This window comes from Channa argus, chromosome 18 (assembly GCF_033026475.1).
Source record: "Channa argus isolate prfri chromosome 18, Channa argus male v1.0, whole genome shotgun sequence".
Classification (NCBI taxonomy): Eukaryota; Metazoa; Chordata; class Actinopteri; order Anabantiformes; family Channidae; genus Channa; species Channa argus.
Window position 1 is genome coordinate 21149336 of NC_090214.1, and position 16892 is coordinate 21166227.

Here is a 16892-nt window from a genome sequence, read left to right on the forward strand (position 1 = left end):
CTTAATAAACCAATAAAAAATATTTTTTTAAAACACCCATTAAACAAGCAGAAACATGGAGCAAAGTAATTATTTCAGTTCTCCCTGCAGTCACTGTGTGTTAATGTAGAAAGCCATAACACATGACATAACACAAGAACTGTAAGTACAATAACATTCATCTTAACATAGTATCTTAAAACTAATCAAGTTCTGTTTGACGTTGTGTCTTTCCCAAGACAAGAGAGGATGAAAACATCTTTCAAAACAATATGCTTAATGGTATGCACCATGCTGTGGTGCAGTGCACTTGGCGTGGCCAGTTAAAACAAGGCAACCAGCCATGAAAGCCAAACAAATTAACAGCTGATATTGTTTAAGTTTAAACATAGGTGGGGCTGTAGATCAATTGGTTAGGCAGTCGTCCACGGGATAAGCTCGAACCAGTGACCCTATCGATCCCCGGTCCTGGCTATAGAACTCACAGGAAGGATGCAAGCCGAAAGGACAGAAAATAAATATAAATTACCCATTCATATACACACACTCACAAACCGTAGCCATGAGGGACCAGGAATCTAACCACTGACCCTGTGGTTCCGTGGACGTCAGCATACCAACTGAGCTTTAGCTGCCCTTTGTTTAAACCTGTGTTAGGTATGTTATCTATTTCATAACTCAACAAACCTATCAAAGTTTCTTAATTGGGTTTATGAATTATACATTTCAGAAACCATATGAAAGAAAACTTATAACAAAATAGTGACTAGTTCTGCTAAGACTCTTCTATATAGATTATTAGTTAAAACGTTTCTAGTTGGAGAATGCTGGAGAAAGTCGTAGCAGCACAGGTTCATGCCCATTTTAGTGACAATAAATTAGGTTTTGCAATAAGTTAGATTGAATTTAGACTGGATCACAGTACTGATTAATGTCAATAGTAATGCGTTAACTGCTGTTGATGCTGGACTTTTAACGATTGTTGTCCTACTCAATTTGAGTGCATCATTCAACACTGTTTAACATAACAGAGTATAGCTGTGCTTAGCTCCTAATTTGAATTTCTCTCACCAGGTTCACTTCATACTTCTCTGACTTTTAAAGCCCTTCATAACATTAGTCAAGCATATCTTTGGGAGCACTTACGGTTATATAACCCTGCCTGTACTCCCTTTTCTTTTACAATTAGTCTTCTTTATAAACCTCCTGCCCGTTTGACTCCCCCAAGCTCTACAGCATTTAGCTGCACTGCCCCCCCCCCCCCCCCCCCCCTCTGGAAATCTCTCCTAGACAACATTCACAACACAGACTCATAATCACTATTTCAATCTCATCTATTTAAAAAAGTTTATTCTCTGATTTCTGATTTAGCTATCTAGACTTTTTTGGACATCTTTGCCCTTTAGGTAGTTTGTTTTAATTATTGTTGTGCTCTGTTCATACTGTCTATTTATTGCTTTTTGTCTATGGTGACATTGAGTAACCTGAAAGCCGCCTTTAAAAAAAATGTGTTAGTAGCATCAGACTATGTCTGTTTCAAGGAAAACACTGCTCTGCCTCTTACCTTTTGGACCCGTACAGAGGGTTTTGTATTTGCAGGCTGAGGCTTTGACTGATGGATGCTAGAACCACAGCATACAACACAGGGACTCCCATTATGCCTGTGGTTCTCAAAGCGGGTTTTGCAACTGCTGCCTGGGCTGCAAATGTCAACAAGTGGTTGTTAGCACCTTTTTAAAGAAAATGACAAGGATAAACTGCACAGAATGTTTCTTTCAAACCTGTTTTCTGTTGCTCAGGTTCGTTGAGACGATGGGAGTCAAAAGAAGTGTAGCTCTCACTGTTTTAGCATGATGGATTACAATCCCTCCCAGCAGGTAAGAAGGTTCAAATCTGGTGTTAACTGACAGTGATGTGACAAATCTAGAACAGACACATAACACAACAGGTTCTATTAATGCATTTTATGTATCTTTTTCCACTACCACTTTTTGTGAGCCCTTAAGAATATTCTGTCGCTGCATAAATTTGACCTGAAACATGATAATTTTTTTACACCTGTCCTAAACCTACATGAAGGGAACCCAGTTACACAAATGAAAAAATGAGACCAAAAATTCACTTATTCATTCACCAAGGAACTGCTTCTCCTGTTAAGTCACAGACACAGAACCCAGTAACATCGAATGATCTTGGTTGTGGAGCAGCAATAGTAACCCCTCCACCACCGCGCTGCCTGTAACGTAACCCAATTTGTATTTTTTGCGATGCAAAAGTATATGAACTTCTAGAATTAGCAGTTAATTTGAAGGAGGAACAAGAGTGACTTTAATAGACTGGGTAGCACAATCATAACATGTTTGTCTAACACTTAGAGGGACCAGGTTACAGTTGGCTGTCTCAGGAAAGCTCATTTCTTTAGTGTCGATCACCAACTGCATGTGTTTGTAACAAAAGGCTCTTTTTTGCCTAAAGTCAGACAGAAAATGTGACTCGTAGGAGTCTAAATAAATGTTACACTACGCATAACCAGTGGGCTAACCCTGTTATTTTCAATGAGCTCATCTCAATAAACAAAAACCTAGATTTCTCATCAAGCTATTGACTTTTGAAAATCTGCATGTTCAAACTATGAAGCACAGCGCAAGTTTCCCTGTTTGGATACACTGAGAATGAACCGAGTGTGACAACAAGGATGAAGACATCAGAGCCTGTGTGTATCAGAGCCTGTGTAACATTATTACATGTTACAGTGTGCAACTAGTAGCTGTGGCTTATTTTAGTATGTTACATTAATAAGGAAAAAATTATTTCTTCATATAACAATATTGGCAATATTTACATGTATACAGTGTCATAGCAGAGAATATAAACAGTTACAAACAATCATTATTGATAGATTAGATACCTTGTAATGTGAATGCCATATTCTGGCCGTTTAACTTTGCTACTATAAGTTATGCTCGATTGTTACTGTTCAATAAATACAGTGCCTTGAATAGGTATTTATACCCCTTGAACATTTATACATTTTGTCATGTTACATCCATAAAACAGAAGTTTATTTTATTGGGACTGTATTTGAAAGACCAGCACAAAGTGGCACAGAATTGTGAAGTGAAAGTAAAATGATAAATGGTTTTAAAAATGTTTTACAAATGAATATCTGAAAAGTGTGGCGTGCATTTGTATTCAGCCCCCTTTACTCTGATACCCCTAACCGTGGAGCCAATTGCCTTCAGAAGTCACCTAATTAGTAAAGAGAGGTCACCCGTGTCTAATTTAATCTTAGTATAAATACAGCTGTTCTGTGAAGCCCTTTAAAGGATTGTTCGATAACATTAGTAAAACAAACAGCATGATGAAGTCCAAGTCCAGACAGGTCAGGGACGTCGTGGAGTAGTTTAAAGCAGGGTTTAGTTATAAAAAAGGAGCTGCAAAAATCCACAGCTATGATGGAGAGAATCTGTCCACAGGACAACTATTAGCCATGAACTCTACAAATCTGACCTTTATGGAAGATTTGCAAGAAGAAAGCCATTGTTGAAAGAAAGCCCTAAGAAGTCCCATTTGCAGCTTCCGAAAAGCCATGTGGGGGAAACAGCAAACATGTGGAAGAAGGTGCTCTGGTCAGATGAGACCAAAATTGAACTTTCTTGCCTAAATGCAAAACGCCACATGTGGTGGTAGCTTAACACTGCACATCACCCTGAAGACAGCAGCATCATGTTGTGGGGATTCTTTTCTTCTGCAGGGGCAGAGAAGCTGGTCAGAATTGATGGGACAATGGATGGAGCCCAAGTACAGGGCAATCTTAGTACAAAATTAGAGTCTGCAAAAGACTTGAGACTGGAGAGGAGGTTCACCTTCCAGCAGGACAATGACCCTAAACATACAGCCAGAGCTACAATGGAATAGTTTAGATCAAAGCATATTCATGTATTAGAATGGCCCAGTCAAAGTCCTTAATCCAACTGAGAATCTGTGGCAAGACTTGCTGTTCACAGATGCTCTCCGTCCAATCTGACTGAGCTTGAACTAGTTTGCAAAGAAAAATGGGCAAAAATTTCATTCGCTAAATGTGCAAACATAGTAGACACATAACACAAATTACCATTTTCCATTCACTTCACAATTATGTGCCACTTTGTTAAAATAAAAATAAATGTCAAATAAATAAAATACAATAAAACACGTTTACATTTGAGGTTGTAACATGACAAAATGTGGAAAGTTTCAAGGGGTATGAATACTTTTGCAAGGCACTGTATTTAATTTAACTTATTTGTGGCTGTTGCCATTCTTGATTTGACCTAGCTATACATTATTTTAGTATTTTTAACACAGGCTGTTGTTGAAATGTGACCCGTGCATTTCAAATTTCTTTAGTAAAATGTATTATTTCCAGACACTGGACTGGCAAGATAAATTCAACCAAAACAAGTCTTTTTTTTCCCCAGGTGATTACACACTGCTGAAAACCAATTATAAATCCTGTATTTGATTTCTGTTAATAGATTCTTCTGAATCTTACACACTGAAGCTTTAAGTAAATTATGGAGGTCAACATCCACATTGCCCCCCTCAGGGCAAAAATGCATTAAATGGTTTATCTGAAAACAGTAATAAACCTCAATTGGTTGTCATGTGGGCACCTGACCTGACACTTGAAAAATTTGTGAACCTCTACTTTAAAATGACCCCCAGTCCTTGCATTATTACAGGCTAATACTGATAAACTCACAGTCTTTTCTTTTTCAATTGTACTACAGTTTCTTAAATAAATCTAACAGGTCGGATTTCAAACGATAAACAATCAAAATAAAGCTCACAGAGGGAGAATGTAAATGACGGTGGTATTAATGTTTTCATGTCAAAATTGTCTATCCCCTGACATCCAGTCGGATAATCTGATACTAATATACAGTAGCCAAATCTTGTGGCTTTTCTGGAAAATAAATCAATAAACATATGGACAACATAAACACAAGGAACTGTTATTATCTAATTCAACAAATTAAATTGCTGGTAAATCAAGGTCCTGCATCACTTTGTTGGTAAAACTGTTTGTAAAGGTCTATTACAGCCATAAAATGTAACATTTGCTCTACCTTGAAACGCAGGAGATAATAGGCAGGAAAATTCACTGAGCTGTTAAGCTTGCTGGGTGACTCATCGCTGTTAACAGAGCAAGGTGGGAACGACAGAGAGGACTGTGGAGGGGCAGTGCTGTGCTTACATCACAGCCCACTGAGGAGATAGAAACTATGGAAACAGAGCTCATCCCACACACGGACCACAGCACGTATTCCACCAGGCTTCAGGATTCCACATTTACCAATCTAGATCCCAATTCTCATGGGTGACTGATGAGGTAAATATCTTGGTTGGGTTTTATTTACCTAGTAACAACTACCCATCACCAGTAATAGCAATGAAGGGTTAAGTTAGAATGGCACATCTGCACAGAGTAGGGTCGAAATCAAATTAGAAAAATGATTCATTGTATCGATGAAAAAAGGAATTGTTGGTTTTGTTTTTCATAAGACGAAGACTCCATTACCAAAAAACAAATGTCACGCCTCAACTACACAGGAAGCCACCAAATAAAAGCGGCGTCTTTCCGTCACAAACGGCGCATAGAAACATAAACGATGCTTATATGCAAGCAAACGAAAAGATACAAACACTGTGACTTTAGCTATAACTTCAGCACTTAACTGTCATTACATGAGCTCCCATTAGCTATGTGGGACTTTGTTTTGACAGGTTAAACATGGCATCGATGCTGCTACCACTTTCTATAAAGGTGAGTAAATTGAAGCTCACGTTCAACTGCGACTTAGGCAAACAGAAAATCTTAAAATCGATTTTGAAGAGACGGTAATGCTACCTGTTCGATGCAGTTGCTCGTCTTTGAGTCGCCTGTGTTGTGGCGAAAACGTTTTCCCTTCTCACAATTAGTAACGGCCACAATTCTTCTTCTTCCTCCGCGGGTTGGCAGAGCAGATGCAGCTCGCGTGTAGTGCTGCCGCCCTCAGACTGGAACTGAATTGTTGAGCCACCTGGTCTCTGCCCATAAATTCAGACCGGAAGCATGAAGGACGTCGAACAGTTTTTACCATCCACTAAGCTAAGTAGGCTGGTCAACGTTATTTTAATCGTCTGCATAGTTATTTTTTTGGTCAGTATAGTTTACAATGTCAGTCTCTCCAGATATCACATCAGGGTGGGTTTTTTTTCAGAACCAGCCCAATCCTCAGCCCAAAGTGGCCCAACCTCAGCATCATTACCTTCACTGGATTTATTCTTCCCTCACCAGAGGTTACAGCAACAGATGATTCTAATGAATAGTACCCTTTTCTATTATTATCCCATGTTGTTTTGCCAGATTTAAGCATTACTTAGCATTAGGAGCATTAATGATGGCTAAAAAATAAATAAAAGCTAAAGTTCTTTGAGATGGAAGATTATTGTTAAAATGCAAATGTGAACAAGAGAGGAACAAGGGTATGCAAATAGGAAATATTTGAAAGAACTTGATAAGTGACAAAAAAGTATTGAGTGACAATAGATTAAAAAGGGGAGTGATAATGAGCATTTGGATAAACCTAAATGGGATCATCACATATGAAAACTGTGATGGTACTGTGCAGGTTAGGTCAGCACAATGTGAAGTCAGGAAGCAGGCAGAAAAGATTAAGCACATGAAAACGTTGACTAATGTAAGCTATGCAGAAAGCAGTAGAAAAAGGACAAGGTAAAGAAAAATGGAAGAGGTAGTGAAAACCAGTAAGAAAACAAGATTTAACAAAGAGAATTTAACAAAACGTGCAAAATACTGTAACAATAAGTGTTGACAAGCTGGTATGTTATAAACTGTACAGATCAAGTTAAACACAAAACAGAGCACATTGGTAACCAGTTAAGAAAAGTCTTAAGCTGGTTGGAAAACTGGGGAATCTTTGTGAAAAAGCAATGATCCAATGGTTATTCTTCACTGGAACACAAGAAGAGTTAGGGTTTATTAAAGACTTAAGAAAGAAACCACATGTAATTTGCATTCAGGAAACTTAGTTATAACCAACAGTAGATTTTGTAATCAATTGTTACGAAAGCATTCGTAGAGATAGAGAAGAGGGGGATGGGGCGAGGCTGCATAATGTCTTTAAAACAAATTACTTGTGAGACAATGAGAAGTGGCCACTATGCCATTAGAACAGAAGAAGGTATAAGATTAGGATGCAGTATTGTCTGGCTGGGAAAATATGAGGAAAATAGTGATCAGGAAAGGAAAGAGTGAATGTTAGCCGAGATGCAGATGAGCTGAATAAATTTAGTCGTGAAGGGATCCATCCCAAGTAAGAGAGGTAAACTTAAAAAGAACATAGTACCAAGGTGGACAAAGAAATGTAAATCTGTAATCAAATTTAAAAGTAAAGCTTTTAAAGCTCTAAAAAAAATCGAGTTTTGAGAATATAAACGGTTACAAACTACAACAAGGAAAACATTCAAAAATGCAAAAAGGGGGAAGAGACAAAAATTGATAACGTATTTGGAATGATAAGAGGAACGAATAGAAGCAACAGGTGTATGGATACTATAATTGGGTAAAGGACATAATATAGCTGTAACGCATGACGAGAAAGCTGAGATGTTTGCACAAACATTTGTAACTAGATCAAGAAATAGTCTATAAGGGAGGACGGGCAACAAGGGTTAGGGTTAGAGAAGTAACAACAATTAGAAAATGAAGAAACACTTTTGCAACATAAAAAGATAAGAGACTTATTAGATATGCTGTTCTCAAAAGAGGAACTAAATTGTGCACTTTTCACCGACATACAACGTTTGCAGCAGAAAAGGACCAAATTTCTTATATGATGATAAACACCTTAATGATTCATCCAAGAATATTTTACTGGAACTATAAAAATAAAGTGTGGGAGGAAGGAAAGTTACCAAAAAATTGGAAATAGGCTTATAATAATAATAATAATAATAATAATAATAATAATAATAATAATAATAATAATAATAATAATAATAATAATAATAATGCCTATTGCTTCATGACTTAAGATAATGTAGAAAATGTTAAGTTATAATTTAATAAATGGAAAAGATTGGTCATATAAGGTAAGAATACCATAGACCCAGCTTTACAGCATATTAGGACCATGAAACAAGAAAAGCATAAATAAATAAGGAAAGTGTGGTATCTGTATTATGTGATATAAAGACAGTGTACGATACTATATGTTATGGAATGAGGAGCTATTCAAATAGGTAAATTAGCTATTAGAGGTTGAATGTATAGGTAGGTCACGGACTTCCTGTTTGAAAGGGCAATTCAAGTGAGACTAGGAAAAAGTTAACCAAGAAGTTTTGTTGTTGATAATGGAAAGCCCAAGGTAAGTAAGTCATTGTTGTTCTCTATTATTGTAAATTATGTGTTTTTCTAATATGGTAAATTGATTTGTAGCTAATAGGGCTATTTGGAGTTTCTGTGTATAAAACAAAAGTAAAAAATTACATTAAACTATATAATCAACACTTTGAAACAGTGAAGCACAACATTTTTAGGTTCATAGTTTGAAAAGAGACTCACTTTTCATATTCAGAAAATGTTTTTAATGTCATAAGGTGCCTTGTTGGAAATGATTGAGTAGCTGAGAGAACTGCACCAAAGGCCATTTATACTAGATTATGTGATTAATATAGATTACAGGTGTGTGGCATTTTACAAGGTGCATTTAGCAACTCCAACATCAGCTCTTTAGGTAGAAATGGGAGAAATGCCACTGAATATTAAAATGCCACTCAAGCTTAGATTACCCTGCAAAAATATTCATACCCCCCAAGAATTTCTACATTTTGTCACATTATAACAACAAATTTAATTGTATTGTATTGGGATTTTATGTGATAGACAAACACAAAGTAGTACATAAATGTAAAGTGGAAGAAAAACGGTAAATGGTTTTCAAACAAATATCTGAAAAGAGTGGCTGCATTTGTATTCAGCAACCTGAGTCAATACTTTGCTGCAATTACAGCTACAAGCCTTTTGGGGTAAGTCTCCACCAGCTTTACACAACTTTTGCTCAGCGATTGCCCTGTACTTTGCTCCATCTATATTCCCATTAATTCTGAGCAGCTATCCTATCCCTGCAGAAGAAAAGCATCCCCTCACATGGTTTCCACTACACATAGCGTTTTGCAGTTAGGCCAAAAAGTTGCTGTCTCCCCACCGGACAGTAGTCGTCCAATCAATTGTCCAACCTGAGCTGTGGATTGCTGCAGCTCCTCCAGATTTACCATGGGCCTCTTGGCTGCTTCTCTGATTAATGCTCTCGTTGTCCGGCCATGTCTTGATAGGTTTGCAGTTGTACCACACTCTTTCCATTTTCGAATGATAGATTGTACATTGCTTTGTGAGATGTTCAAAGCTTGGAATATTTTTTATAACCTAACACTGATAATTTAACAGTATTTCTTCATAATGCTCTTTTGTCTGGCCATTTTCTAATAACATTTGAATTTACAATAATGGACTATACAGAAATTATAAAATAAATTCCACTAAAGCAGGTGCTTAAGTGAAAATGATTCTAATGATCTTCCATGGTACAGTTCACAAAGTTAAAGCACACAACATGAAAGTTAGAAAGAAAATGCTATTCCACTAATTTAGAAGAATCCCATTTAGTCTTGAAAAACAGTTTAATAATGCATAAAAAAGCCCTCCATAACACCAGACCAGCATACTATTCATCACTAATAGAGGACAATAAGAGCAACCTCCCAGGTTCTTTTTAGCACTGTAGGCTAAGAGCCATAGTTCTGATGAGTCTGGTTTTCCCTTAACTCTGAGCAGCAATGACTTCACTTTCTTAATTGTAGCTATTAGAGAAAAAAATCATAAGATCCTCCCCCCAAATATTATAGATAGATCTTCATGTACAGCAGTGCTAGAATCATCGATAAGGCCACAATCCCTGTTAGACTGCTTTTTACCCATAGATCTCACTGAGCTAACTTCAATTATTACCTCATCTAAACCAACAACCTGTCTCCTAGACCCTATTCCAACTAAGCTGCTCAAGGAAGCTTTACCCTTAATAGACTAATATCCTTAATAGACACTAATAGATATCATGAATCTATCTATAGAAAAACGCTATGTACCATGCAACCACTTTTACAGGAATAATTTGTTTGAAGACTTCAATCAGGATTTAGAGTTCATCATAGTACAGAAACAGCACTGGTAAAAATCACCAGCAATTTTCTCTTGGCCTCAGATAATGGACTCGTCTCTATACATGTTTAGTTACATCTTAGTGCCGCAACATTTTATTACAGAGACTGGCACGTGAAATTGGGATTATTGGGATTAATGAAACTGGACTAGGTTAGTTTAAATCTTATTTATGAGATAGTAGTTAGTTAGTTAGTTGTGGAGTTCCACAAGGCTCTGTAAAAAGACCAATATTTTTATACTATATGTACATATGTCTTCTTTAATTCAAAATTATTAGCTCTGATTATCAGCTCCCAGTTCTGATTGTGGAATCAGACACCCTCTCTACTTTTAATTCTAGGCTTAAAACCTCTTTGCTAAAGCTTATAGTTAATTATAGTTATGCTGCTATAGATGTAGACTGCTGGGGGACCCACCCCCGGATTCACCAAGTTCTTTTCCTCCTCTCCTCTGTCTCCTCTCACCCCACATTTATTTGTCACCACTGTATGACGTTAACTTTGTGTCTTCTTTCTCCCGTAGTTGTCTTTCTCCTTCTCTGTCCCCCTCTCTCTGTCCCTTTCTGCAGGTGTCCCCGGCTTTGGAGCTGTGTGTCTTCCAGTCTGCAGCTACTGGTCCTACCAACCTGCCCGATGTTTTGTTGTGGCTTTTGTTGCTCTTTTCTTTTCTCTCTTCACTTTCCACTCACCCCAACCGGTCAAGGCAGATGGCCGTCCACCCTGAGCCTGGTTTTGCTGGAGGTTTCTTCCGTTAAAGGGAGTTTTTCCGCTCCACTGTTGCCTACGGCCAGTGAATTGGCGCTATATAAATAGTTGAATTGAAAAATAAAGTTGAATTGAATATTAGAATAATTAAATTTTTGCTGAATCACTGCCTTAATTTACAGGGACAAAATCAATGCCATGTCATATTAAAACATAGCTGGTAAAAAGAGAATAAAGAACCAAAAAGCTTTTTTGATGAATATCTAAACGGAGAGCAATAGAATTAAAAATAGCTGTGAAAAATAGTAATAGGATATTACCCAAAACAATAGTAAACTTGACTTTAGAGGAAATTTTTTTTGCAAAAAAATTGCAATTTGCAAATTGCTTGGGTCTAAGAGAGTCATTACTACAGCTATATTCAGATTTATACAGATGCCTTAAGAAGTTCAGACAGTAAAATAGAATTTGCAATATTTGTGCCTGAGGTCAGAGTCATTCATTTGAAAGAAAGGGTGGTCAAAACATTAGAACCACCTCTGAATTTAATGAACTCCAGTACTACTCTACCACCCACTATGACTTCAATAATAAACACATGGTAGAATTATCATCTGCCATGACTTCTACTTGGCATATCATTGCATATCATAAACTTTCTCCACATCAAAGAACATTTCAACCACTTCTTTATCAGCTTGAGCTTTTCAAATTTCTAATTCAAGGAAGAAGAAAAAAAAGAGAAAAAAAACATCATATTTATTCCTAAACTACTCCCACTTTGGTAGGTATAGAATAGAAAATAAAAATACATAAATGAATAAATATATTTTAAAAAGAGAAGCGCTTGAGTCTCTAGGAAGTGACGTCCAACCTTCCACTTTTCCAGAACAAGAGCACGATCGACTGATCGATCGTTCATGGGTGTTGTCGCTGGTTAAATAAGTATATTCTGGAAGGTGTATGATAAAGCTATAAGATTACATAAATTCGAAATTAATTAATACAGACGGGCTGAGTTTCGTAAATATGACGCCTTTATCGTGTAAATCTCACGGGAAGTTGTTATTTCCCAATCCGGTAACGTTGCTGCGGGTCATGCGAAGAAATGTCTTGTTTTAGGATGTTTTAGCCAATAAGTATCGAATCCTAACACAATGTGAACCTGTGTGGTAGCAGGTATGTCCTAGTAAATGTTGCTAAACAGCGTTTTTGGACGTTTAGTGTCGTTTCTCTTGTGTTGTTGCTGTAAATGCATTGGCTGAACGTTAGCTTGCTGTTTTTAGCTCTTTTGGTTCGTGTATGAGTTTATTATTTAATGAAATTGCAACGCAACCGGACGTATAGAGACATTCGTGAATGCAAACGGAGTTAAAAGCTACTAACAAACACAAAATACTAACGTTACAATAATAACAACGTAAGTTAGCTCAGTCTGTCATGAGTTAAGCGTAATGTTATTTTTAGCGTTAAACGACTGGCAACTACAGGAGCTAATTGTTCTAATGTTAGTTACCTACCTTCTATTTGCAGTAGTTACATTGTTAATGGTCTTGATTTTGTTGCGCGTCTATTTCTGCTAATATGGTGCCAGCAGCATATGCAGGATATTAAGTTATGTGTAGATCCGTGAATGAACTGGATGCAGTTACAGTATAACTCACTAGCTGCTTAGTTAGGTACAGTTTAATACAGCAGCTCTTCATGAATTCTACTTTTAAAAGGTCACAAGTTATCATTTTAAATCAAGTTTAAACTGTTGGCGGGGTGATATTTCTTCTACGGTTTAGAGCCACCTCTTAATATATGTACCTCATATCTACTTAATTACTACAACCACATACTGCTACCTTTTTTGAACAAAATAAAAAATTAAACCTATTAAACCTTGAAAAGCTTCTGCTTCAAATATCTTTTTCCCCGAATGTTGTATTAGTACGTTTGCATTGAACGCATGCATTTTAACCCATTAATGTTTCTTAGGAGTCTTCCTGAGAATATACAGCTAATTGATGGGTTTCACAAATTTACATTACACAGCCACCATCTTCAAAGTTATTGGTATATTCACAGGTGGAAAAATGTTTGTGAATATACTACATTTTGCTCACAGAGCCAATATTTTGCAATAGTAACTCAAAAGCATAGCTCAGCTTAACTCATGACACCTTGCTACATTGATGTACAGGCTTCATGCCCTTGATATCACTCTTGGGTGTGGTTACAGTTACACAAGCACATTTTTGGCTGCACTTATTGGTGAAGGTCAACAATGAAACAAGCTTAAAACATTTAGGTCTTCTGAGCTGCATAAAAAAAATGTTATTCTCTAATAACCTTACTTTCTATTTCAGAGAGCAAGCACCATGGGTCGGAGTAGCAGCAGTCCCATCTCCCAAAGTTTTCCGGTGGTGGTGGTTTGCCTTGCTGCTTTGCTCCTAGGAAATGTCATGATCTACCTATATCTGGACTCTGTGTATCAGACTGATGAGCACCATGTGTCCTCTCACAGAGGCTGTGAGCCTCAACACTTTAAAATGACAACCATGAAAAACTGCACCCCCTGGCTACAGTGTTCACAGATAAGTGCAGAAGTACGTAAATTAAAGCTGATCGGCCAGGGAGCTGTTAAGAAGGTAAATATTTTTTTCACTGTATATTACCTTATCATCCAAATGTAATTCAGATCAAATTTACAGTAAAGAACTATTAATGTTATAGTCATTGGAACTAGGGGTAGGTTCACATAGGGAATTTAATTGGAAGTGGAAAAAAGCACTACAAAAAGCACAACAAAAATATGTTTTTAGAAATGTTGAATGAAACGAATAATAAAAAAACGGTACTCTCATTTTGAAAAGTAGTAACTGCACACTTCTGACTTGATCATACATTCTAAGTGCTGTTAGTGTTAGTTGTTGGATCAAAAATCAAGCTGATATGATTAGTTTCTTTTGAGCACATGGCTGTAAACTCTGGACTTAATCACCTCAACATGTACTTGTCTGTCTGCAGGTCTATCTGTCTGAGTGGAGAGGTCAGAAGGTGGCTCTGTCCAAACTTGCATCCCAAGAGTACTTGGAGGATTTTCTCCATGGATTGTCCATGTTACAGGCCTTGCAAGACCCACAGGTAGTGCAGTTGGTTGGGTTTTGCCTTGAAGACCAGGTTCTGCTCACAGAGCACCATCCACTTGGCTCATTACTTAACTTAGATAGTGTCCTTGCACAAGAGCAACACAAAAAACATAACACATGGCAGGTACGACTAAGGCTGGCTATGGATTACGTTTCCATCCTGCATTACCTCCATAACAGCCCAGCTGGGCGACGGGTTATGTGTGATTCTAACAGCCTGGAGAAAACTCTGTCCCAGTTTCTGCTGACTACTGATTTTCACCTGGTAGTCAATGATCTGGATGCTCTGCCTGAGGTGGACCCCTCAAAGCGCTTGTTGGTGAAATGTGGCCACAGGGAGCTCACTGGGGACTTTGTGGCCCCAGAGCAACTGTGGCCATTCAGAGATGAGAAGAAGCAATTTTTAGATGATCTTATGTCTGGGTATGATGAGAAGACAGATATTTGGAAGATCCCAGATGTAACATGGTTCCTGATGGGAAGGGTACCTGGAGGAGATTTAGTCCATTTCCATCTTTTTCAGATCCACGAGCAGTGCAAAAAAGAAGACCCAAAGCTCAGACCATCAGCTCTGGATGTTTTGCAGGTGTACAAGTCAGTCCGCAGCAACATGGTGCAAGATATTAAAGACATGTTGTAGAAAAACGACTCACCTAAAAAGAATGTGAACATACAACATAAACCACCAATGCAGTTTAATAGATGCTAAATGGTTTGGAACCAATTCTATACAGCTGCAAGTTGACAACATTGGGACTGTTTGCAAGTCGCTGATACATTGTTCCTGAAATGTTATCCTCACCAAAGTCACAAATATTAGCAACACAATATTTCTATGCTGATTAAAACACAAAGTCACAGTCATGATCTTTAATGTCTTTAATAAACATACCCATTAAATATACAAAGTGATGGTAAAAAAGTAATGACAACACTAGACCACTAAACTTAAACTGAAGTTAAGTGTTAGCAAAGCTGGAGTATCAACAGAGAGGAGTGTTTAGAATGACCTTTGTAGTTGATTTACATGTAGCTGGAATAGGTTACAGAATAATAAGACCATCAGTTCACAGTCAGACATATTGTGTGACGGTATTAAATTATTATCTATAGATAAATGATTTAATACTGTGTCTACTCTCTTTCTTTTTACTCTCGTTGGTAAAATTCGTAAAGTAGGTAAAGGTAAAGTATCCTACAGCATAATGTCAGTGTAGGTGTCTGCAACCTGAAGCTCAGAAGAAGCTGGATGTGTACAAGTACATGTATACATGTATACATACACATGCAAATGTGGCGGAGGAAGATTGTTGCCCACCAATCTTGCAGGTGTTGGTTCGATCCCCATCTCCTCCGGTCACATGTCAAAGTGTCCTTGAGCAAGACACTGAACCCAAACTTAGTTGCTCCCGGTGAGTGTTGGCCAGCTGCATAGCAGCTACCCCATCGGTGTATGAATGTGTGTGTGATTGTGTGTGTGAATGGGTGAATAAGAAGCAGTGTAAGGTGCTTTGAGTGCCAATAGGTAGAAACGCACTATATAAGTCCGGACCATTTTACATTTAACATGTAGCAAGACAATGACCCTAAACATTTAAGAAAATCTATTACAGATTGGCTTTAGAAACCAAGAATCCCCCCGAAACACTTTGTAGTGGCCAGTGATTGGTCAGAGCCCAAACCTCAGCTTGGTAGAAACCCTTAGGAATGAGCCAAAGCAGTTCTGTAAGGAAGAATGGTCCAAAACTCCTCCTGAACCTTGTGCAGGTCTAGTCCACAGCTACAAGAAGCATTTGCTTGAGATTATTGCTGCTAAAGGTTGATGTTATTACCTTGTTATTACCTTTCCCACCATCACTTTGTACATTTATTGTGTTGAGTAAAGAAATTAAAGATCATTACTGTTTGTGTTTTATCAGCATAGCATGTTTAGTTTGTTGATATTTGTGCTTCTTGTGAAGATCAGATCCCATTTTGTGACTAATTTCTGCAGAAAGCAAGGAAATTGTCTTGTTACTTGATTTACTATTTACTGTTTAATGGCATCTCTGATCAATCTGTTATTTTCTATGTCCAGTGTGCATCTCTTGTTGGCTCAGTGTGCTACTGTCGTATTCCTACAGTGACTGAAGGTTGGGCACCGGCAGTGACCAGAATCAGTGGTGTCTTTTGCTCCCTATCATAATAACCATGGCCCCTAAAGGTCATTTGATTATTACCAAGTTGATTTTATGACCTTGTAGCTGTTGGAAGGTACAGCACTGCTTTGTTTGTGTTATGTTTCTGCATTTTAATGGTGTTCTTCTTTTGTACATGATGACGTCTCCACACATTAATCACTGTTGATCTTAGCCAGTGAATGATATTGGGGGGGGTTTCTAACAGACATGCCAGAGACTTGTGACTCACTAACTGTATTAAACAGTGTTCAACAGTGATAAAATTTTCCTGTTGAATGAAATGAAATGAAACATTGTAGATGTATATGTAAAAGCCCCTGTTTTTCATCTTCCGACTTAGTTTTTCATATAGTTTGTTACAAAGACAAACCTCCTATATTATAGCTACATATGATGGAAAAAAGTTTATTGTATTGGAGGCCATTTTATACCGGTTATTTATTGATATTTTCAGTCAAGTGATCCTTTGAATGAACAAACGTTCAAACCCAAAATGCACTGTGAAGTCGTCCCAAATAAAAAAGCCTGTATAAGAAGGGGTGAAAATGTTTTTCTCTGTGTTAAGATAAGCACATCCATGGGCTGGGAAACTGCAATCATTTATTGGCTGAGTACATCAAACAGT

At 37.5% G+C, this 16892-nt stretch overlaps 2 protein-coding genes across 5 annotated transcripts in view; one reads left to right on the forward strand and one right to left on the reverse strand.

The window, feature by feature from the left end:
- Positions 1 to 6032, reverse strand: part of pam (peptidylglycine alpha-amidating monooxygenase) — a 40666-nt gene extending 34634 nt beyond the window's left edge. For 2 of the 3 annotated variants that reach the window (XM_067484175.1, XM_067484173.1), the window contains exons 1-3: positions 5873 to 6032; positions 1761 to 1902; positions 1544 to 1679 (exon numbers count right to left, since the gene is read on the reverse strand). In XM_067484175.1, coding sequence (XP_067340276.1) covers positions 1544 to 1635 — 92 coding nt within the window. In that variant the 5' untranslated portion in view covers positions 1636 to 1679; positions 1761 to 1902; positions 5873 to 6032. Of the gene's footprint in view, positions 1 to 1543; positions 1680 to 1760; positions 1903 to 5090; positions 5219 to 5872 lie in introns of those variants that run through there. The other variant, XM_067484174.1, reaches the window with a different exon arrangement.
- pomk (protein O-mannose kinase) lies at positions 5218 to 16803 on the forward strand. 2 transcript variants are annotated; one of them, XM_067484189.1, is made up of 3 exons: positions 5218 to 5353; positions 13305 to 13586; positions 13966 to 16803. In XM_067484189.1, exons 2-3 carry the CDS (start codon positions 13317 to 13319, stop codon positions 14725 to 14727), a joined length of 1032 nt encoding a protein of 343 aa, XP_067340290.1. In that variant the 5' UTR covers positions 5218 to 5353; positions 13305 to 13316; the 3' UTR covers positions 14728 to 16803. The 2 variants fall into 2 exon arrangements, with proteins under 2 accessions (XP_067340290.1, XP_067340289.1); XM_067484188.1 differs by lacking the exon at positions 5218 to 5353 and adding an exon at positions 11836 to 12129.
- The last annotated feature ends 89 nt before the right edge of the window (positions 16804 to 16892 follow it).

Excerpts from the sequence above, each read along its gene's own strand:
- pomk (XM_067484189.1), top strand. The coding sequence starts at position 13,317 with ATGGGTCGGAGTAGCAGCAGTCCCATCTCCCAAAGTTTTCCGGTGGTG. Across the intron at positions 13,587-13,965 it reads GCCAGGGAGCTGTTAAGAAG|GTCTATCTGTCTGAGTGGAG; the intron begins GTAAATATTTTT and ends GTCTGTCTGCAG.